Here is a 23,457-nt window from a genome sequence, read left to right on the forward strand (position 1 = left end):
GAAAGAGAAGAGATGGGAACAAGTGTTTATTAGGTACCTACTGTGTGCCAGGAACTGTGCTTGGTCCCAGGAAGAAGAGATGGGAACAAGCGCTTAGTAGGTACCTACTGTGTGCCAGGAACTGTGCTCAGTCCCAGGAAAGAGATGGGAACAAGTGCTTATTAGGTACCTACTGTGTGCCAGCAGTTGTGCTCAGCACTTTACAGATATCATCTCATTTGATCTTCACAACCACCCTGGGAGGTAGGTGCTCTTAGGACCTCCATCTTACAGTTGAGGAAACTGAGGCAGCCAGCAAGTCTAAGACTTAAGCCAGGGTCGCACAGCTAGTATCTGTAAACTGAAGTCTTCTTTACTCTGGGCTCAGAGCTGCTGCACCACGTGGCTGGAGAGGCAACGGTAAAAGAATTATTCCCTGCCGTCCTGCAGGAGTGGGGGAAGTGGAGGACAACACGGAGCCACTGGGGGAGGGAAGAACACCGACCAGGAAAGGCTTCCTGAGGAGTAGGACACAAGCAAAGGCAAGAGTCCCGAGAGGTCGAGGGGAGTTGGGAATGCATGCCTGGCAGGAGGGACGGCTATGGGTAAACGCCCAGAGGTAAGACGGGAGGTTCAGAATGGGGAAGAGCTGGCAGTCCAGTTGGGCTCTGGGAGCCTGGGAGAGCTGCGGAGGGCCTTAAGTACTAGGCTCGGGCTTTAGGGTTTTTCCCTGGGCAATGAGCAGGGGAGTTCCTGGAGGCGCTCTCGGGCAGGGGCAGCGGGAAGGCGGCCTTCCTCAGGTACTTACGATGGGAGTTCCAAAGGGGATGTAACCTGCAGAAGGGAAGGAGAAGCCGTCAGTGCTGGCCCACGTCTCCTGCCGCGCAGTGCTGAGCCCCAGAGCGGCGTCTTCCTTCTCTGCGGACCTCCCCAGGCTGAGGCCTACCCCGGACGGCGACAAGGGGGCCGGGGGGGGGCCCAGGCAGCCCCCACAGGTGCACTCCCTTCCCGTCTTCCATCACGGATCTGGGAGCTCTTCAGCCTTTCCCAGAGGCACAGGAGGGAGCATGAGACGTGCCCCATCTGGCCTCCCCTCCCCTTTGCTGGGCCCCCCCAGGACCCCCCCCGTGGCTCTCCACCATCTCGTCATAGATTCGGAGGGCAAGGAAGGGGTCCCGGGGCACCTGGCTGCTCCTTCGGGGGGCCCCTGGACAGAGAAGACACAGGAGCCGGGCCAGGGGGATGCTCTTTGGGGGGAGGGCCAGGGAGGCCTCTGGCAGGGGATATCCTGGCAAATGTCTCGTGACCCGCATGCATGTGTGAGGACATGCGTGTAGAGACACGGGCGCGCACACGCACACGCATGCACACGCACACACACGCCCCCGTGGCGCCATTGTGAACATTTCCTCCTCACGTCAAGTCTAGGCGCTCATCAGCGAACCCCGAGGGGGTCCGTTTCCGGGGTGTAAACCCCCGGAGAGCTGGGCTGGGCCGGCACCAGCACAGCCCTGGCTGCAGGGCATGCGGCAAAGGCTTCGATAAACGTATTTTAACATGTTCAATAGACGTCATTTCAAGGGAAATAGAAAAGAAGGGCAAAGACAAGCCCTGGGAGAGGCGAGCTTGGTCTAGCTGGGATCCATCTGGCGCTCACAACTGGTGGGAGAGCGAAGCAGCGTGTGCAGACCTTCTTTGGGGCACAGGAGGGTCACAGCCCTGCCGGGGGAGGGCTCGGTGTGGGGGCTGCCAGGAAGTCCAGAGGGAACAGAAAACCGTGGCTCTGTCGGAGGATCTGGATTCGAATCCTTCCTTTGTCACCTGGTACAGGAGGGGTCGGTCCAAGGGACCTGGAGTGACCGTCGGCTCTCTAGAGCTAGCAGCTTCGGCTCGCTCAGGGCTTACCTGACATCCTAAAAGGCATGAAGATCTTCTCATTGGTGTCCGGGTGCAGGATGGCCTACAAGAGAGTCAGCAAAGAGCAGAGGTAAGAATGGGGGAATCCAGGAAGGGCCGGGGTGGGGGATGAGAGAAGACCGAGGAAACGGCGCAGGCCAGCCCCAGAGGAATACAACTACGGTCCATCGTGCCAGTCCACGGGACGGTAAATAAACCCAAGCCACAAGGACCCTCCCACACCAGGCCATGCCCGTGCCAAGCTCTGCCCAGGGCTCCCCGAGGCTCCCTCCCGATGGCTGGCTGCGCCCTGGCAGAAGCCAGCAAAGGCAGCCTTGGGCGGCTCCAGCCCACAGACAGTCACTTCTTTCCAATGTGAGCAAAGGGAGAGAAGACGACATGCGCAATAAGCATCCTGGGCACTCCTGGGAGGGAGGCGGATCTCGGTCCAGAATGGAGTTCAGGAGAATAAGGGAGGAAAAGGAGGGGACGGGCCTAGAGGAGGCAGGGAGGGCCCAAGAGCCATCAGGAGGGGACGGAATTCCCAATCCAATTACCTGCTTGATCTTCTGAGCACTCCAAAGCTGAAAGAAAAAGAAGAGAGCAGAGTTTAGCCCAACAAGGAAGTGGGAATATACAGTAACAAGATATCGGTGCATCGATAACAGGAAGCAGAACCAAGAGCCTAAATTGTGGAGCTAAGAGGGAGGTGGCGACCTGAGGCTTCCCTGGGGACTGAACTCCCTGGGTTCCTGCAAGGCCCAGCTTGCCGTCTCACTTTCTGCAAGAGATGGATGATCTTACACAACTCTCCTCACTAAATTAGATTCACTCGCAAGGCAAGCTAGCGCTCCTTGTGCTGCCGTCGTTCTTCTCTGAAATGAAGGATGCACGAGGACCCCAGACCCAGGGCTTTCCCCAAGTAGCTCCCTCATCAGCCTGGGGGACTCCTAGTTTTCCTTTCTTTGTGACCCACCCTGCCTAGCGCTCTCCCTGGCAAATAGAAAGTGCTGAATACCTATTTCGTGACAGGCTGAAGTAGATGACACAAATTGGCTCTTTTACATCCTTTTGTTTAAACCCCGACCTTATATCTTAGAAGTAATGCTACGCAGAAATGTCAAGGCAGGAGAGTGGTGAGGGCTAGGCCACTGAGGTTAGGTGACTTGCCCAGGGTCACACAGCTAGGAAGTTTCTTAGGACCTCCCATCTCTAGGCCTGGCTCTCCATTCACTCAGCTGCCCTTTTGTGTCTTTACCGATGAAGTCTGGAGGTGACTCAAATATTACAAACTCAACAGCCAGAAGTCATTTTGTGGCCGAGCCAAGCGCGTTCTCTTCACGACACGGTCGTCCGACTGGGAAACCTCTGACGGGGAAAGACCGGCCCCGAAGGCTTTCGCTTCCACTTCAGAGCGGTTCTGTGCGGTTTTCCTTTATACTAAGCCCGCCTGCCAGTCGCTGAGCTGGAACCCGGCCCTCTTCTTGATCATCTACACGACCTGCATGAAATGGCTTTAGCTGTCCAGGGTGCAGGTCCGTCATCTGCAAAATGGCAGCTTGAACTACGTGGTCTCGGACGCCCCTTCGAGAGCTCAACCTGCCGTCGTAGGAAAGGTCCAACACCAAATTCTCGTTCAACTTCTTTCGTTGGTTTGCAGTCATGACCGACTCCTCGTGACCCCATTCGGGGTCTTCTGGGCAAAGACACTGGCGTGGCCGGCCGTTTCCTTCTCAATGGCCAGATGAGGAAACGGAGGCCAGCGGGGTGACGTGACTTGCCCAGGGTCACCTGGCTAGGAAGGGTCTGCGGTTTGGGCACACAAAGAGGAGTCCTCCTGGCTCCGGGCTCAGCGCCGTCTCCACGGTACTCCCGGCTGCCCTTGTACTCGAGGTCTCAGTGACGCCCATACTTATAGTGAATGTTTGCCGACTTTACTAACACTAACGCTCATTAATGCTGACGCTTCTCTGTCCTGCTGAAATCCGTCCCTGCAACTCCTGCCCTCCAGGCACGAAGCCCGCCGTGGACGTCTGCGAACCGTGGAGGCCTGAGCAGGAACATCCTGGACCTCCGACACCAGCACCGCGAGGCGTGCCTCTCTTCGGTGGCCGTCTCGAGGGAAGGCGGCCCTCCCGGATGCGTCACGAGTCAGCGGCAGGGCTGAGCGCACATACACGAAAGGAGGAGCTCCAAGTCTGAGCAGAACCAGAAGACCCGATTCTATCTGGCCTCGGACAGCGGCCCGCTGGGCGACCCTGGACCAGTCACTTACCCGGTTTGCCTCAGTTTCCTCAACTGTAAAATGGGGGTAACCACAGGGCCTGCCTCAAAGGTACGCCTCCGACGAGATGATCTGTGTAAGCACTTGGCACGGCTCCCGGCATAGAATCGCCATCCCGAGCCAGCACTTGTGCAGGGCCTACGAGAATGTCATCCTCCCCCTCCCTTCCCGCAGGTTTTATCCCCATTTTACGGATGTCCAGAGAGCAGCTATGGCGTGTCCTGGTTCACAATTAGCAAGTGGCAGATCTGAACGCGGGTCCTCGTGGCTCCAAACCCACCCTTCGAGGAGACTCTGCAATGGGCTAGAGAAGGCCGAGAGCCTTCCTGGAGCGCGTTCAGGCTGAGACCCGGGACCACGTACTGACAGAAGAAGAGCGAGAAGGAAGGGCCAAGGAGGGCTGAGTGCATGAGAGAGAAATGCCTTCATAGGCTGTTGAGGCTTGCAAAGGGTTTTCTCTACGTTCTCTTTTGAGCCTCACAACAAGCCCTGCGAAGCAGCTTCAGACGGGTGCCAGGATTGTTCCATTTTATAAAGGAGTAAAGTGACTTGCTCAGGGTCACACAGCTACGAATCACTAAAGGCAGGACTCAAACACAGGAGGCACGCGTTTGTCGCTGCCTCACCACTCACTAACTCTATGAATTTGGTCAAGTGGCGTGCCCTCTCCGGGCCTCCATTCCCTCATCTGCAAAATGAAGGGGTGGGAGAAGATGGTCCCTAAAGATTCTTCCTGCTTGAACATGTGAGAGTCTCTGACCAGACAGTTGAAGAAACGGAGGCCAGGGGTCGTATACTGAGTAAGTAGCCGTCAGGATTTGAACTCAGATCCACTGTACCCCATTAGAAAACAGAAGAGAGCACAAAGTGGGTGCAGACAAAGTGATTCTTCTGTGGCCTTTCCTTTGGGGAAACAGAACCTTCACCCCTTCTCCCGGAGGCTTTGTTCTGTGCCAGTCGGGCACCCGCCGTTTAGCACGCAGTCAACCAGCAGGGGGAGCCAAGCAACCTCCTCATTGGCCAGAGCCACCGTCTGGATCATCGCATCACTGGGAACCGGTCTGGAGAATGGATGATCCCCATCGCGGCCTCTCTGCAGGGATGGGGTCATCCGGCACCAGCAACGCCTTCCCCTGGGCTATCTGCCCACGTTCCACCGAAGTGGTGCAGCCTCTCCCTTTCCCCAGAATCCAGGATGCTAGCTTGACCTCTTCACTCTCCAGCTCCATAAACTCCAGGGGCTCCCAGTTACCTCCAAGCCCAAATACGGTGGTCCAACTTCATGCTGCCATTTGGGATTTCCTTGCAAAGCTGCTGGAGTGGTCAGCCATTTCTTTCTCCAGCTCATGTTACAGAGGAGGAAACTGAGGCAAACAGGGTGAAGTGACTTGCCCGGGTCTCACACTCATAAATACTGGAGGCTAGATTTGAACTCCAGGCTTAGTGCTCTCTCCCTTGCACATCCAGCAGCCCCGCCACTCGCTAAAGTGCTATTTTTAAAAGCATGGATTTTTCTCCCTTTCTTTGTCTCCCCCATACCTCAGGGGAGTGCTGGGACAGCGTGTTTATAAATGCTTCTTGGCTTGAGCTATCTCTTCCCTGTTCAAGAAGATTCAATAGCTCCCTAGTGCCTTTAGGGATAAAATATAAACTCTGGCACTGAAACCTCTCTCTGCCCTGCCCCTAATCTCCTTCTCCAGGCTTAGTTCACAGGACTCCTCTTCACACACTCGAATTTCCAGCCAAACTTGCCTGTTGCCATCTCCCCCTTCCATGCCTTTGTCCAGCCTGTCTGCCCCGCTCACCCTCCCACTGCCCCCTTCTGAAGCCCTTGCCTTTGGGGGGCTCGGCCCTGGGCCACTTCCCATAGGAGACTGTGCAGGGCTCTCCCAGCTGCAAGGGACGCTGCCTGGTTACTCCACCTCTCTCCGATCCACTTTTGACCGCCCGTAGGAAGACGCAGGTTCCAGGCCCGCCTCGGATGCCCACGGACCGTGAGGCCGGGCAGGGGCCCACAAAGGGGCTGAGCCTGAGCGGCCGGGCGACGGAGTTTCCTTATCCAGCTCTCGGCTGGCAGGAAGCCGCCCTCCGAGGCTTCCTTCTCTGTCTCGGCCTCCCTCTGCCCGGCTCAGCCACATCCCCGCAGGAGCCAAGACTCGGCCCCGGTTTCCTGTGAGCCCGACGGTCCAGCTGCAGCGGTGAAGCCCGGCTCCGATGGGCAAAGCGCAGCTGTTTTTCTTTCATCCGATGGAAATCCCTGGCAAAGGCACGGAATGGATGCTACGTCCAGGAATGGCCAGAAGGAAACCCAAAAGTACTCACAAAACTGCGATGGGAGCCTTGTTTCAGGAAGCTGGGAGGCTCAGAACGAGCGATCCCAAATGCAATCCAGCGCCGCTCCCTCGCCTCCACCCTGGGACCGGCTCACCGTCCATCCCTGGGAGGCAGTGCGGAGTTCACCAGCTCTACGCCGTTCGGCAAGATGCGTCAGTCTTCACCTCCTTGGCTTTTCTTGTGGACGGCCAGAGCCAATGGAAAGCGCGCCGGACCCAACTGTGAGACCCTGAGTGGGTCACTTAACTTCTCTGACCCTCAGAGACACCCTGGCTCTACGTCCAGACCGAGACATCTAGTGAGCGCGGAGCTCGCGTAGGAAGCACGACGGTGTTCCTGCCCTTGGTGCAGTCAAATGGGAAGGCCTGGCACTCGGCTTCCTTTCCCTTTGGGCTCTGCATCGGCCCTTCTCCAGGCAGTGGCAGACGTTCGGGCAGTATCACCGATGGAGGGGGAAATGGCGGCCAAGGACACACCGGCAAATGCCAGTCCACGGCCAGCTTCTCGGCTCTCTCAGCTTTCATGAGACGGATCCACGGGTGAGCTTGTGGGAGGGGAGCAGGTGGGTTTCTGCCAGGGACGTGAGGCATGAGAACAGTCACACAGCTGGCAGAAAGGCAGAGAATAAGGGCCCCACGTTTTTATTCCAAGGATAAAGTGCCTCAATCACCCCGAGCAATCCTCGATGATCCTTGGTTCACTCGGCCAGCTCTGATGGGAATCTTGACCTCCACCGGTTGGCCGAGGGGCTCTGACCAGCGAGCTTCCCTTGTGGGATCACCAGGCCCTGTTGCTGAACAGAGAAATGTCTGTGGCGGTCCATTTTCTCCCTCCCCTCTTCCCTTCTTCCCTCTCTGTTTGCCTTGTTTCTGGCCCACAGGCGGAGGGGCTCTTCAGCTGGGGTCGATGAACCTCAATACAGTGGGTGTCCAGGGGTCCATCGGTTATACAACTGCCCAGGGGTCAATTACACAAACAAAAGGTAAAGGACTCCTGCTCTAGGTCAAGCTCTGGCCATAGATCCATAGACGAGCCCAGTGATGATGAACCTTTTAGAGGCTGAGTGCCCAAACGACAACCCTCACGCCCCCTGTGAACCCCACCTTACCCCAGGCAAGGGAGGGAGGAAGCACTCCCATTGGGCTGCTGGGTAGTGGGGTGGGCCATGTGAGCAATGTCCTCAGGCATGCCTGGAAAGGGGGAAGGGAGCAGTCCCCTCCGGCACACATGCCATAGGTTCACCAACATGGGACTAGTCCATAGCCTGGGCTGAGAATGAGTCTCCAAGTTCTGTGGATTCCTTTTCTTTTTTCAATGACAGAGGTAAGAGAGATTTAGGCAGGGATGCCATGGGGGAGGGGGGTCTTTATAGGTATAATCTCCATTTGTGGTTGGATATTCGTTTCAGCTGGGTTTGACTCGTTGTGACCCCATTTGGGGTTTTCTTGCCAAAGATTCTAGAGTGCTTTGTCATTTCCTTCTCCAGCCCATTTTCCAGATGAGGAAACTGAGGCAAAAACTGTTAAGTGACTCATCTAAGGTGACAGAGCTAGTAAATGTGTGAGACTGGATTTGAAGTCAGGAAAATGAGTCTCCTAGACTCCAGGCTCAGGGCTCTGTCTACAATGCCACCGAGCTGTCTCATAATCTCCATTTTACAAATGAGGAAACTGAAGCCTCACAAAAGGTTAGATGAGAACAAGTTGGTGCTAGGACCAGAACTGCGGTGTAAAATCCAAGGATACTTCCTGGAGAAGGTCACATCTTACATGCTTGAGCAGAGCAGGTCCCAAAAGGCAGCTTCCAGAGGTGACTATATTTTAAGAGGTGAAAAACCTATGTAAACACTAAGTGCTCATGCATTGGATTTAGCTGTTCTCTTTGGCTTCCAGACGCCCTGCCACTTCCAAACTTCATGAGGTGGGAAATGAGAAAACCCAACCAGGAAAACTAAGGAGTTGGTGGTGCAGTGGGTAGAGCCAGGTTCAAATCCTACTTCCAAGTCCTTAGGTAAGTCACTCAACCTCTGCCAGCCTCCGTTTCCTCATTATCTATAAAATGGGCTAATACTAGCACTAGGCTGAGCCCGGCCTCTCTGGGTGATGGTGAGCCCCAAATGAGTTGATATTTGTAAAGTTCTACCTAAATGCTGGCAATAATCATTCATCAAGACCCCAAACTCAACAAGGCCACGCGAATGAGGTGGGGAGGGAATGGAGAGAAACAGAGAACAAAACAGGAATAAGGGAAAAAATGAGGGAGGAAAAAGAAAGGGCTGAAGGACAAGGAAGAGAGGAGGGAGACGATTTCCTGCAAATGGGCCATTTAGCTCCCCACCCCTCCCCCCGAAGAGCCCCCATGGCAGATCTGAACCCAGGACCTCCTGCCTGTGGACCTGGTCCTCTGTCCACGGAGCCACCCAGGGGCACTGCTGAGGACACGGGGGGTGGGGTGGGAACCTCATTGGAGGGGTCTGGTGGTCCCTTGCCTGGCACACGGCAGGCTCTGAATTCATGTTGGATAGATTGTGGCAGACTCGGTCCCAACCCTCCTTGCAGAGAGGAAAGGGAGGGCCAGCCCAGGGAATCGGGATGGGGGGGGGGGGGGGAGGCGGCCCAGGCTCTTCCGGCAGTACCCCTGGACCCTGGGAGGGGAGAGGCCAGGAGCAGGGAGGTGGGAGAAAGGCGACCTCTGAAAACGCTGAGGAGGGAGGACAGAGCCCACCTCCAAGGGCCTGCCTCAATTCCCAAACCCCGGCACTCTCCAGCCCCACTTCAGTGGCCTCCAGTTGGGGTGGACGTAGACAGCACCCTGGTCCGACTGTCACAGGCCCAGCCCTGGCAGGGTCAGGAAGGGGCAACTTCAAGAAGACCCTCGTTCTTTGCTCAAGGCTGCGCAGCCCCAGGCAGGCCACTTCGCTGGAAAACAAGCTTTTCTGGCTCTACTACAGAGGAGGAAACGCAAGTTAAGCAGCGGCCCAGAATGGAGAAGCCACAAAGTGGCCCTGCCGGCCGTGGCTTCTGTCTTATCTTCCTCCATCGCACACGCGGGCAGAAGGCAAGCGATGAGCCGTTTCCACGGCCTGCCCTTCTCTCCCTCCAGATTGGGCCACAGCCGCACCTCCTCTGAAATCCTGGCTCCCTCGGTGTGACCTTAGTCAAGGCTCAGGGGCTGCAGCTTCCTTCTTCTCAATCCGGGAAGCAGCCTAGATTGGTCCTGAGAACACTCTTCAACCCCACGAGGAGACCACATGGTGGAGCAGAAGTAAATGGATGGAACTCCAGCCGCCACACCTTTGCACAGGCTGTCCCTGTCTAGAGTGTACACTCAGAAGCCATTTCCACCCCCTGCACTCCTTTCCTCCTTAAGAACACTGTATTTGCTTTGCAATGTTTTGTTGTTAAATGGTGTCCCCCCAGGAGAGTGTCCTCAGAAGCCGGTGTGATGGCTGGCACACCGCAAAGCCTTAACACGTGCTCATTGCACTAAACGGAATTGGCCCAGAAGACTGGAGATTGGGGTTCTTGTCTGGGTTTGGCCATGGAGCCCTCAGCGGATTCATTTAGCCTCTCCTGGAGCTCCCGCTCTCAACACGTACACGCGTGCTGCTGGCTGAAGGAGAACCGCATGGTGGCTCTAAGCAAGTCCCCCAGAGACTCATCACACGCCCTTAGCTGGGCCCTCTCTGCTACCTGGCAATCCTCCGCCATCTCCCTCACTAAGTCCCTGCCAAGCTCTCCAGAGTGGCTCTTCCAAGCCTCCCTGGCTCTCTCTGCCTCGGGTCTTACCAAAAAAGCTGACCACTGGCTGTAGCCATCCTTCTCCTGCTGTCTCCTGCCCATCACCCAGAGGGGCCTCAGAAAGGGCAGCTGTGGGGTCCTGTACAAGTCACTTGACCCCGTTTGCCTCCGTTTCCTCCTCCACCAGAGAACAGAGTGCAGAAGGAAATGGCACTTCGGGGGTTTTGCCCAGAAAAGACCCAACAAGGTGGTGAAGGCTGGGCCTGGCGCCACAGATGCCTTCTGCCGCTGCCTCCTCCTTGGTGCTTTTGTGGTGGCCTCTTCCCTCCAAGGCCAGCCCTGGCACAGACAATCCCACTCTACCTGGTCTACAAGAGGCAGCCCAGCGGCCACCCTCCCTGCATCACTCCTTTTACCTCTCACTTTCTGCCCCAGCAACAACTCCAGAACAGAGGGGCCAGGGTTGGGCAAGCAGGGCAAGGGACCTGCCCAAGGTCACACTGCCCACATCTGAGCCCAGATCCTCCCCCTTCCAGACAGGCCTCTCCTTCACCAGGCCACCAGCGGCTCCTTTCTCTCATTTACGACCAGGCTCTTCCCGACCAGCCCTTCCCCTCCCCCACCACCTATAGCAGTGCCTGACCTCCGGCCTCAAACCTGCCCCCCCCCCATCCCTCCTAAACTAGAGTCCTGCGACTTCCTCTGAAAGGCCGTCTACACTTCCCTACCTCCTCAGCCCCCCAGTGCCCTCTGCAGGGCACCACTCTGACCCTCCTGCTTCTCCTGGTCAGGCCCCCCTCCCCAGCCTCCCTTTGGGGCTCCTCTTCCCTCTCCTTTGCTGCTCTTCTCCCAAACTAGCCCCTGTCTAGAGAGCTCCTCTCCAGGGTGCCATTGCTCTGGGGGATTCATTGACCATCTCCGTGCACATGACTCTCCCAGTGCCCAGCCGGGCCACTGCCTTCTGGCCTCACACACTGGCGTGCTGCCCCCCAGACCTCCCAGACCAGCGACTTGGAACAGGCCCTGCTTCCTCGTGCCTCTTACCCACAAAGCCTGCCCCCCCCCCCATGTCTCTACACCTGGTCATCAGCTCTGGAGGTGGGCGTGTCCCTTGGCCTCAGGCCCTGCCTCAGGGTTGGCCTAGACAGCCTCAGAGGCAGGGCAGGGTCCCCCCTAGCTGTCAAGCCAGGGCTGCCCCCTCCCTCCTCCTCCCTCCTGGGGGGGGGGGGCGGCCTCCTCCCTACTGGGCCTGCGCTGTCAGGGCATCAATCTGCCTCATTGCACTGGGCCAGGGGGAGCCCCCCCCCCCCCCCCCCCCCCCCCCCCCGGCCCCAGCCAAGACTCGGCTCTGGGGAGGAGAACCACGTAGCCGCTGCCGGGCCAGTGCAGGGTAGGATGGGGGCGGCCGAGCCAGGGCGGAAGGAGGGAACCAGGCTCGCGGGGGAGGGCCCTGGAGCCCCCCAGCTTCACCGGCCTCCGGTGACGGTGACACACCCGGGACGCCTAAAGGCCTGCAGGGCCTGGATCTGTCCGGCTGCCCTTTGCCCCCCAGCACAGACCAAGAAACGGAGCCCTCACTTGGGAGCACAAGTTTCGGTCGAAGGCCAAAGCTTCCCCCAGGAGCCCCTGCAAACAGCCCCTGGTAACCGAGGGAGGCCCCCAGGCCCCCGGCGGGGATGGTGCACGTGGTGCGAGTCAGGTGACGTGTCCCAGGTCACGTGTGGCCGTGACCCTCCAGAGGCGGGGCCTGGCACTTCCTCTCCTGTGCTGCCTGGCAGCTGGTGAGGCGGAGGGGGGAGAGGCTCGAGCGAGGGCTCCCCAAGACTCAGGGGCTCCCCGACAGCGCAAGGAGCACCCTGGGAGGCCCCAGAGTTAAAAATAGCCCCGAGTCGATTCCTGCCGCGACTGGGGCTGCCTTTTGGCGTCACCTTGCGGGGAGAGCGCGTGGTCCTGCCCGGGAGGCGGGCAAGCACAGACGGTCTGGGAGTCCCCGGGTAAGGCCGGGCCAGCTCAGGCCTCTGGGGGGGCTCCTCCTGCCTCACCGGAAGGCCCCAGAGAGGGGGAGCCCACTCGAGGACAAGGTTCTCCCAGCCTCAAGGCTCAAATGGGGGCCCAGCCAGAGAAGGTGGTCCCGGGTTCCAATGTGGCCGCGAGTCCCTCGTCCCCCCTAGCCTGGCCCTGACGCTCTGTTGCCCTGGAGCCGACCCAGCACAGACCGTGAGAGGAAGGTGAGGGGGAAAGGGAGGCAGATCCAGATGGCCTCCGCAGCTTTCAGGCCCCCCCCTCCAGGGAACAAGTAGAACAAATCTCTCCCACTTCCCCCAGACCGGCCTCTGAGTGTCTCCCCGGGATGCCCCCACTCCTCGCTGGGCTTTCAGCCCGTGCAGACCCGCCCCCCAGCGTCCCTCCCCCAGCGTTCCCAGAAGCCCAGCTAGGGAGCTGCTCCAGTCCCTAATGCACAACAAGCGCTTCTGAGCCTTCCCCTCTGTCTAGTCCTCCGTGCCACAGGAGGGGCCGAGCAGGGTGGCGGGGGAAGGCACTTGAGCAGGGTCGAGGTTGCCCTGGAACCCAGGAGCTCCCTCCATGGAGCTGCCCCTCCTCCATGGTTTGTGGGAGCTTGGAAGGGCTCTGAGGCCCAAACACTGACTCCAGAACGTCTGTCCTCTGAAGAGAGCCCAGGACTGAGGCAATGAAGGAGCAGCTTCACCTTGGGCAAGTCATTTCTCAGGCCTGTTCTTCATCTGTACAAGTGGCATAAGAAGCTGAACCACCTCGGAACTATGATCTCCCAGGGAGGCTCGAAGGAGGCTACCAAAGACCCTTCCTCGAAAGCTGCAAAGCATCATAAGCTACTGGGCGCCCCTTCTCCTCTTCATGCTGGCCTCACTGAAGAATACTTGGGTGAGGACGCTGCACCGACCAACGCTGCCACCACCTTAGCAATTTATGGCTTGAAAAAGTTGCCTTGAGGGGCAGCTAGGCGGCTCAGTCCAGAGAGCCAGGCCTGGAGATGGGAGGTTCTGGGTTCAAATCCAACTTCAGATACTTCCTAGCTGTGTGGTCCTGGGCAAGTCACTTAACTCTTGGAACAGAATGATTCTGAGAATGTAAAGCATTTTGTCCTTTGGAGTAAGAGGTCAAGTGTCTGGCCTAGGGTCACACAGTCAGTATATTCAGAGGCAACACATAAGCCTGGTCTTCCTGATACCATTAGACTATGGTGCCTCTTGCCTGTCACAGAGTATGTGCTTAATAAATGCTTGTGGAATAAATTGGTTCTAGATCCTTCTCAGTCCCTTTGCTGCCAAAGAACCTAAAACAGAGTCAGTTTGAAATACCCACGAAGGGACTGAAGTCACAGACACGATCTTTTTTGGTTTGAACTTGGGTAGGAAACTCCCTCCATTAGGACAATGTGTCTGAGAGCTCCCTGAGTCTCAGAAAAGACCAAGAATTGCCCACAGTCACATATCTGGGATGTGCCAGAGGTGAGACTTGAACTTGGGTCTTCCTTATTCCCAAGGCTGCCTTCTATCTGTGAGACCGTGCAGCCTCTTAGAATGCTGGAAGAGATCATTTTCTAAAGCAAAGATCCCTCTTCAGGCCCATCTGAGTTTCCTTTCTCTGAGCCTTTCATGGAAGAGACAGGCCACTCTATCCCACGCTATTCTGCTGGCTTTGAGGCAAGGGGAGAAAAGAGACATTATTCCATCTGGCTGGGTCTCCCGCTTGCCCTCATCTTCTTCAGCAACAGACTCCTCCCTCCCCTCTAGGGAAGGAAAGAGAGGCCTTGAGGAAAGAGCAGAAAGCCGTTTCTTCAGTCCCCAGTAGGAGTTCACCAGAGCTGCTATGGCCCACATGCTTCACCCTGAGCTCAACCCCAGTGGATGATGAAAGTCTCTTCAAACCCATTCCAGACGTGAACAAACTGCCCCTTCCAATCTTTCCATCACGGTAATCAGGAAGCTCTTCCATGAACAAACTGGCTCCCCTTTTGCCTACTCACTTCCTCAATCCTCACACTTTGCATAATTTTCCTCAAATCCAAAGTTTGAAATCTTTTGGAGAAATTTCAGGAAAAGAAACTCACCAACATCCTGAATCAAGAAAGCAGAACTTTTGGAGAAGGTGCCATAAAGAAGCCTGCAGAAACCATATATTGCACCAAAAGATCCTGAGTGAACTTTGGGAGATAATGAACTGAACCGAAGGGAGTTGAACACATTTATTCTGAATGTGAACTCTTATGCCAAAGGGGGTGCTCCCTAATTGCCTTTTTGTCAATGTGCCTATCAATCTTGTTTTTGCCTTCTTTCTCTTTCATTTCCCTCATATCTCCAGCGATTATAATTCCCTCTAGAGAAAGTGCAATATGGGATGCACCTCTAGCTAGAAGACCTTTAGAGGCATAAGCTGGTTATGTGGAATGATTCGCTGGGGAGACTAAGCCTGTACATCTGTGAGATTCAACATGCTTGTCTCCCAATAGAATCATAGGGGGGATTGTGAACAAGAATGTAAACTTTTTATTTTAACTTAAATCACTCAAGAACTTGGGAGCGTCCAGCCTTTCACACTTACTTAGCCATTAACACTACTGGTTCCTGAGAGGTGATAGACCAGCCCTTGGCTCACAAATGGATCTCCCTAAAACAAATCTAAGCAGGCCACCCTGGCCCCAGTGAACGCTATCACCCACAGGGCCAAATGGCCAGTCCTGTTTAGCATTCAGAGCCCTTTATCCCTGTTCCCATCCCCAGTCATGCCGGCTTACACCTTAGACACAAAGGCCAAACCCACAGCTTCATCTCCTTCCTTCTCCTTGGACAAGACACTCTGTTTCTCAATGATGGGAATTTTCCCATCGACTCTTTGCCTATACATGCGCCCAACAAACTCCAGACATTCCCAATCATGACTAGGATGAACTACAAGGTGCCCCCTGTACTAGCCCTCTCCCACCTTTGCAGGCTTCTCACAACTCCCTCCCAGTGACCATGGCTGCTCCCTGAACAAGACTCGTTCTCAGCTCCAGGCATTTTTTTCTCCCTGCTTTTGGCTGTTCTGGTTTCCTTCAAGTCCTAACTGAAATCCTACTTTCTACAGGAAGCCAGCCCCAGGCCTCCTCCATTTCAGTGCCTTCCGGGCTCATCGTGGTCCTCCTTATCCTGTCTATAACTTGCCTCTCCACAGTGCTTCATTGGCTGCCTCCCCACTGGACTGGGCAGGCGAGGACTGGCCTTGACCCTTCTTTGTATTTGCAACACCTAGCACAATGCCCAGAATGGATTTACTGACTGGTGGATACGCCCCTCCCCCCTTATTACTGAGGACGCCCCAGGAAAAGCCTGACCCTAAGTGGATGACAGCTTTAGTCACATCGCCTCTGCTCCGCTGCACGGCCAGAGATCACCACTGCCTGAGCCCTGCCACCTCTCCTGACTCCTCTGTAGAATAAACGGGGCCACGGCAAGATTCTCCGGCACTGCTGGCCCTGTGGAGAGGCAGAAGCCCCTTTAAGCGCTAATGAACAGGCTCCCTCCAGGATGGAGTCTCCAGAAGGCCCCCCTTAAAGGATGTGTTACCTGGAGGAGGGGAATCCGGGATCTAAACCCGTCTGGGGAGGACAAGAGAGCTTTCGGTGAAGATCAATGTATTCCGTTCGGTCTGAAAGGGAAGGACAACCTTCTGTGGGAACAGGACGCGGGCCAGCGAGGAGACAGAGCTTCCTCCAGAGGCGGCCGCCTCTCCCCAGGCCGTCCACCTTACCTTCAGAGCTTCTGGGGCGAGCTACCAGACAGGTGCCCCGTTCCTCGCCAATGCTAGATTTTGCTGAGATTTGGGGAAGCCACTGAGACGGGCCGCCACTGCTCTGCCACCAGAGGCTCCTCATGCCCGTCAGTCACGCAGACGTGGGCTCCCACGCCTCGGTTTCCCTTTCACATCTCGATGGCAGAGCGCTCGGCACCTAGCAGGCATTCGATGAAGGCTTATTGATCAGCGGCAAGTTACTAGCTCGTGCCCTCTCGCTCCTGACTACATGGAGGCCGGCCGGGCAGCCCGTTTCTGGCAGGATGGGAGGCTGAGGGGACAACTGGACTAGGAGGTTCTCTTGGGAAGCCGTCAGCCAGGCAGCCGTGATTCCCTGTGGCAGCTCGGAACTGAGGAAGAGGCGGCAGGGTGAAGGCGCGAGCCGGTGCCCGGGACAGCGTCGCAGGCCCGAGTCCCCGGCATGAAGAGGCAGGCCTGGCTGGGCAGCATCAGAAGGAACGTCTCCAAGGCGGCTCAGCGGTGCAGTGGAGAGTGTGCCGGGCCTGGTGCTGGGAGGACCCGAGTTCGGATCTGGCCTGGAGAGACGCCCTAGCTGGGTGACCTCCGACGGCCCGGCCCGCAGCCCTCTGCCTTAGAGCAGTTATGGTCAAAGGACGGACAGCAAGAGCTGCTTTGTTGGGTCAAGGAAGTAACGCGTAAGAGGACGAGCCTGCCCAGAGCCCACAGAGGACGGAGCAGCCTCGTTCCGTTGCACCCCAGAGACCGGAGCCTGGCCGGCCGAGGCACGCAGGCCAGCCTTCAGGAAACGGAGCTCCGAGCTCTCCCCGGCAGAACAGGGTCCCCCGGCCCCTGGCCAGTCCGGCCAGGCTGGACAGATTCTGGAGGAGAGCTCCGTGGTGGGCCTTGGGGGGCCCCTCACCTGGGCACTCTGGGAAGCGAAGAGCCTCCCGATTCATTCCAGGGGACGGAGGGACGGACGAGTCCCGTAACGACCAAGTTCCAAGGGCTGGAGCAGGAAAGGCTCCCCACAGCGTCATGGAAGAGGCATGGTGAGGAGGCCGACGGGGCTGGGAGAGCCAAGAGGCTCTGGGGGAGGCCGGAGCAAGGGTGTGGGGTGGGAGGGACGCACTTGCCTTGGAAAAGAGCCCCGAGCTTCGGTGGGGATGAGTCATCCCTCCCTCCCTCCAGCTTCTGTCAGACCTCCTGGCTAGCCCAGAAGCCTCTGGGTTAGAAGGTATTTTTAAGGCTTCCAGTGTGGGGAGAGCGAAAGCATTCTGCTATTTTCAGTGAGGCCCAAACAGGTTCCTGGCCTCGTTTCCTCTTCCCGGAGCTGGGGGGAGACACGGGACAGGGAACGGCGCCCCCCCCGGATCTGGGCTTAGGGATGGGGGAGGGCCGTACCCAGAAGGCTCCGGCCACAAGAGGGATTCCGGGATTCCCCCGGAGGAGGACCTGGCTTGGGGGAGGTTCTTGGCCCCCCTCCCCCGGCTTCTGCACAAGGCCACCAGGCTGGGGAAAGGGGAGCCCCCAGGCCGGGCCTCCGAGGAGTCTGGAAGCTGCTGGGCCATCTCGTCGCCTGCTCCTTCCCTCTCCTGACTGTCGAGGACCAGAAGGACGATGCGGCTGGTCAGGGCCCGAGGAGGGAGGGAGGATCTGGTTTGACCGACAGCAGCCGCAGAGCCCAATTAGTGCTGCTAAGTGGAGCTGGGAAAGGGAGGCTTCTGGGTGGGGGGGGAGGCCATCTGTTCTCTGGGCAGAGGGACGAGCGGCCGCCTCGTGCCACACGCACGCCCAGGCTCCCCAGCAGCCACCAGATGGCCCCTCGGTCACACTGGAAGGGCCAGGGGAGGGGGCCAGCCGGGAGGAAGGAGGCAGGGAAGAGGCCGAGGGTTGGCGCCTGAACCCTGGCCGGGGATGCTCCGGGCTGCTCGAGGCCAAATCCTAGCACGGCACCCCCAGGAGGACTGGCTTCCTCCAAAGGGCGCCCAGGCAGGGAATAAAGACGGTGTGTGGAGGGGGGGCTCGAACCCCAACTCCCTCAGCTGCTGACGGCCTGCATGAGCTCAGGGAAAGCCGGTTGCTCTTCGGTGCCCGGCTTCCTCTGAACACGCGGACCCTTTTGCTCTCCTTCAGATCCCTGAGGACTCCTCTTGGGCCGTGGTGAGCTCCCCGTCACAGGAAGTATCCAAGCAGAGGCTGGCCTCCCAGCCCCCTGGCAGCGACGGGGCTGCACCCAGAAGATGGATCCTGAGTGCTGACTTGCCTGGTAACGTGGCGTCCATGAGAGGCAGCCCGGCCAGCACAGCCTGGACAAACTGGGTTCGAAGATGGACCCTCTGGGGCTCAGCTTCCTCCTGCAGAAAGTGGGCTTGCTGGGAGGCTCAGAGGGCCTCCTGGAGGGCTCCTCAGGGAAAGGCAACCATCGGTCAGTCAGTCAATGTTTCTGAAGCAGTGACTGGGTCAAGTGATGGAGAGCCCTGGGGAGGGGGGACAGCAAGACAGCTTTAGGCTGGTCCCAGCAGGCCTTAGTAGATGGGTCACGAGGCTGAGGCAGGGGGGAGGGCTGGAACTCCCGGTGCTCAGTTTCCTCATCTGTGAAATGGAGATGGGCTGAGCCCTGGGCCAAGGACTCCAGAAGACGGCCTCCAGGGGAGTCGTCACCCCGAGGGGCAGAGAAGGGGGCTCCTCGGCCCTCTGATGGGCATATTTCGGTCCTCTGTCAGCCTTAACTCACCAACCCACTGCCCAGCCTTGAGCAGTCTCATTAGGAAGGCGTGGGGGTCCCACCCGGTTCTGTCCTGCCCTCTTGGGGGGTCCTGCCCGGTTCTGTCCTGCCCTCTTGGGGGGTCCCGCCCGGTTCTGTCCTGCCCTCTTGGGGGGATCCCGGCTGGCCTCGCTGGGAGGCTGCCCCCCAAGAGCCACTAACCAGAGGGAAGTTGAGCCAAAGCTGGGGTGGACGAGGGGCTTTGTGGACTCGGAGCCTTCTGGGGAGTCCAAAGAAGGGGCTGACGGCAGGCGTGGTGGCTGGTCCTGGGCAGTGCGGACCAAGAGGGCAGAGGGCAGCTGAGCAGCAGATGAAGGTGGGGGGCAGCAGGCCAGTCCGGTGCTGTGGAAGGGCCCAGTAGAGTTCATCAATTAGCTGAGGATAATCCAGGCGCAGGGGGGCAACTGGCAGGAAAGGGGGCAAGGGGGAGCCGAGGGTGCGGACGGCAGGGCACCAGGGCGCACCTCATGGCCGTGTTCTCATCAATTGCCTGCTTCTCGGACCTGGGCCTCAAAGACTTCACCCTCTAGGCCCAGAGGCCCGTCCGGGCTCTCCCAGGTCCTGAGGGCATCTGGCATGGCTGGCCAGGTCAGCCTTCCTCCTGCGGCCTCTTTCTTCCATCCCCACTTTCCCTTCTGGGGCCATAAGCAAACCAGCGGTACCCCCAGCTGCTCCCTGGGCCCTTCAGCATCCGCTCACTGCCCAAGCCTCCTTCCTCCTCCCCAGGAGGACACCTCCTCCCAGGATGGAGCCAAAGTCCCCAGGAGGCACCACTGCTCTGGCCCGCGCTTCAAGGCTGCCCCCAGGACATGGCACATAAGAGGGCCCGATGGACGAGCCTCCTCAGAGACGGCTGAGCTCCCTCCCGGAGAAGGCTGGACGAGGAAGGCCGGACGAAGCTCCACGTTATGCTTCCAGCAGGATTCAGGCCCAGCCGGCCCAAGGGGAGCCCTGCAGAGGGGCTTCCGGAGTCCCGGAGACTGTCCCTGACCCTGGTCGATGGCCCGGAGGGAGGCAGACGTGGCAGGCTTCTCCGGTCTGCAGATGTCCTGAAGCTGGGAGGGAGCAAAAGCTCCAGAGGTAAAGTCTGGATCCAAAAAAGATGTTGGCAGCCCGGCGAGATGAGCCACCTCCAAGAAGAAAAGCCGTCTGGATAATGTTGAGGACTCCACTTGGGTTCAAAACACTAACTTCAAAGCTGGGGGGAGGTCGGCTACCGAGGAGGGCCTGGAAAGGATTGGAGCCCTCAGTGGGCAGTGAGTGTGGCCCAAGCCATCGAGGCCGAAAACCCTAAGTGTGAGCGCACTGAGCTGCCCCAAGACAGACGCCTGAGGAAGGCGCCACCTTCCCCCCCCCCCCCAATTAATCCAGAGCAGGTCTGGGGAAGAGAAAACACCAAACAGTCCAAAGTCCAGAGGAACGGGGGAGCACTTTGGGGAACACCTCATGGCCCGCCCTGAAGAGGTGACCTCCTAAATAGATCCCAATATCAGGGAGGCTCCTCAGTTTTGTGAACTGTAAATTACTCCACCCTACTTAAACTGTACTTTAGGGGAAGATAAAGTTGTAATCTCCTGATTGAACAATGAAGGTACTTAGCTCTTAGCTTATAGTGAAGCTAGAACTTTAAGCTGTCTATTTTTAGATCTTAGTACAAAGAAGTATTAAGTAACTCTAAAGATAGAATCTAATCAAAAGAAGATGAGAACTAAAAGTATGGGCAGTCCTGGAGAAAAGCCTTTGATGTGACTGGTAGATGTGAAAATTTAGAGGAGGAGACACAAGGGTGAAAGATCTATATATTTGGGTCACTTCCCATCTCTGGCACCTTTTTGGTGGCAGAGAGTTGGCTGGTAGCTGCATGCTGGGCCTTTCGGCATCTTAGTGTGGCTACAAGCTATTGTCCGGTTCGGTGGTGAGTTTCTGGCTGAGTTTTCCTCCTTTACTTTCCAACTTTATCCTCTTAGAAGCCTCTAATCTTCTACAGAGACCTAAAGATGGGAATTTTAAACTCCCCTGGCACAGGTCAGGCGGGAGAAATCCTATATCTCCTTCCTTCCTTCTCCTTAAATTCCTTCCCTCTATATTAGTTAAATTACCATAAAATTCCAGACTGACTTGGGTATTTTATTTGGGATTTCCCCTGGTGACCAATTAAATCTAGATTTTAAGTCACAACTCTAAAATTATCTGGATAATCCACGAAGGTTGTGACCAGGACCCTCACATTTCTGTGAAATCTCTTTCTTTCTTTATTACTCAAATCAGCCTTTTAAATAGTTTGAAACAGCTGTGAGAGCAGGTGAGTATAAAACATTTTTATTTCTCTCATTTCTCCTTAATTTGAATTGAACACAGCTGTTTTGTTTTGTTCTTTAAACCAAAAAGCAGCAGGACTGGGGAAGCTGTTCAGCTACAAATCCTCTTTCCCTCAGGGAACAAACAACCCAATTAGACAACCTTCACTAACAATACTGCCTAGATTACGCTTAATTAGGAGTGAGGGAGACCTGGAAAAAGTTTTGGCCTTGTCCTGCTCCCCATGTGTTTTGTGAAGCCCGCTAGGAAAATAATTACAAAACATATATATATAAATGAATACTACATTCTTTGACATTTATAAGGTGGTTGAAGAATTAGGGACATTGAGGAATTCAGCATACCTCCAATTTTTTATATTATTAGGTAATGTCATTTTTGTACTCCTCAGTACTATGTTTAGAGATGCTAACATGAAAAAATTATTTGAAGCTGAAAGTCAGAAAAACACACAAAATTCCGAAGCTAAAATACAAGAAATTATGCAAGAATCGGAAGCTAAAATACAGAAAATTATGCAAAAATCTGAAGATAAAACACAGGAAATCATAAAAAACATGCAAGATAAAACACAGGAAAATATAAAAAAATTTGAGGCTAAAATGCAACAGAACATGCAAGCCCAATTGGATAATTTAAAATGTTTCTTACAGGATCATTTGGCAAACATCCACCCCACCAAACACAGTTCTGAACCTGACAGATCTGTTTCTGAACCTCTAAATGAGGAAATTTCCTTCCCCGAAATACAGATGGAAAACACCTTCTTTATAGCTCAGTTAACAGACTGGTTCTCTCATGGTCTGCATATCTAGGCTGAACTTAATCCCCAAGACCCTTCTCCTGAAATCCCAGTTTCTCATGTTCCTTCTCCTACACAAAAACCAATTCCAGTCTAAAGGAAATCTCATCCTTCTAAAGAAACTCGTCTTAGTCAAACTGACCCAAAGGTACCAAATTCAACCAGAGGCTTGTTTCCTCTAAGAGAAGTACCTGAAATAGGACGGAACAGGGATGTGATGACTTTAAGGTACAATATACCATTTACTCCCCAAGAAATAAAAGAATTTACACAAAGTATTCCCACATATGAAAAAGATCTCTTTCTAGTAACAAAAAAGATGACAGCCACATTTTTTCAATATAATCTGCCTTACAAGGATGTTGAAAACTTGCTACAGGCTTTTTTAACCGAATGTGAGAAAAATAAAATAATTGCTTATGTCAACAAAACCCGGGGGCACAATGCAGCACACTGGTCATCTCAGGATCCTGAATGGGACTATAACAACTCTGAGGATTATTTACAACTAAACCGTTGTAGAGAGGCCATCTTAATAGCAATGAGAGAGTGTGCAGACAGTACAGATAAGTGGACAAAACTTGAAAGAATTAAGCAAAATGAGGAAGAGACACTCTCCAGATTCATGGACAGAATAATTTGAGTTTTGTGGTAGATACCTGAATTTTGACCTAGCTAAAGAAAATTGCATAAGACAACTCAGAAGGCACTTTGTCAATAACTCTTGCAAAGTGATTAGGGATTATTTTAGAATACATTGCCCAAGATGGCCAGAGATGGACCTGGAAGAATTACAGAAAACATCTCTATGTTTCAAAGGGGAACAAAGAAAAGGAGGAAGAAAATAATGATCTCATTGAGGAAATAAAGAAAGAATTGAGATGTTTAAAAGATAATATGGCTAAAATGGAAAGTGGGCATGATACTCAACCAATGGCACTTGCCCCTCTCCAGGAATCTAATTATCAATCCATAACCTGCCAATTCTATGAGAAGAAGGGCCACAGAATGGTGGAGTGTAGAACTTTACTCAAGGCACTCAGAAGGAATATGCAGTTTAATAACAACTACTGTAAACCTTAAAATTTCTTAGACTTATAAATGTTGGAAATTTCACCACTGGGAAATTTCATACTTGAAAAATTTCCTATTGATAGTGGGAACTCTATTGGAATGTGAACCCCATTGGCATGGGAGGTTCCTCCTCCTCCCTTCTTAAGATTACTTTAGGACAGAAACCTTTTGCTGAACAATGGAAAGGGCTTTGACCTATGCTTAAGCATAAAACAGGAAGTTCTTTGAGTCATGATTGATTTTAGAATTGATACAATAGAGATACTTGGAATGACAGAACCAGGTCTTGGAAAATACAATTTCCACCCCACTCAGTCCTAACAGGATTTAGGAAGGGCTGCAGCAAAGGATCAAGATTTAATTATTTGAGAATATTACCTTCAACAGACATGTGCAAAGCCACAGACCTCTGGGCGGTCCTGGGTTAATGTAGAGCCACCATTGGCACAGGGAAGACATGGACAGTTATTGGTAGATGTGAGAACTGAGGGGA

The 23,457-nt window shown here is 55.2% G+C and overlaps 1 protein-coding gene across 5 annotated transcripts in view; it reads right to left on the bottom strand.

Moving 5' to 3' along the window:
• The window catches only part of SFXN5 (sideroflexin 5), a 189,490-nt gene that overhangs the window by 110,364 nt on the left and 55,669 nt on the right, over positions 1 to 23,457 (bottom strand). For 4 of the 5 annotated variants that reach the window (XM_056814076.1, XM_056814085.1, XM_056814079.1 and 1 more), the window contains exons 4-6: positions 2,433 to 2,459; positions 1,885 to 1,939; positions 788 to 813 (exon numbers count right to left, since the gene is read on the bottom strand). In XM_056814076.1, coding sequence (XP_056670054.1) covers positions 788 to 813; positions 1,885 to 1,939; positions 2,433 to 2,459 — 108 coding nt within the window. Of the gene's footprint in view, positions 1 to 787; positions 814 to 1,884; positions 1,940 to 2,432; positions 2,460 to 11,811; positions 11,917 to 23,457 lie in introns of those variants that run through there. The other variant, XM_056814089.1, reaches the window with a different exon arrangement.

The sequence above is a fragment of the Monodelphis domestica genome, chromosome 1 (assembly GCF_027887165.1).
Source record: "Monodelphis domestica isolate mMonDom1 chromosome 1, mMonDom1.pri, whole genome shotgun sequence".
Taxonomy (NCBI): domain Eukaryota; kingdom Metazoa; phylum Chordata; class Mammalia; order Didelphimorphia; family Didelphidae; genus Monodelphis; species Monodelphis domestica.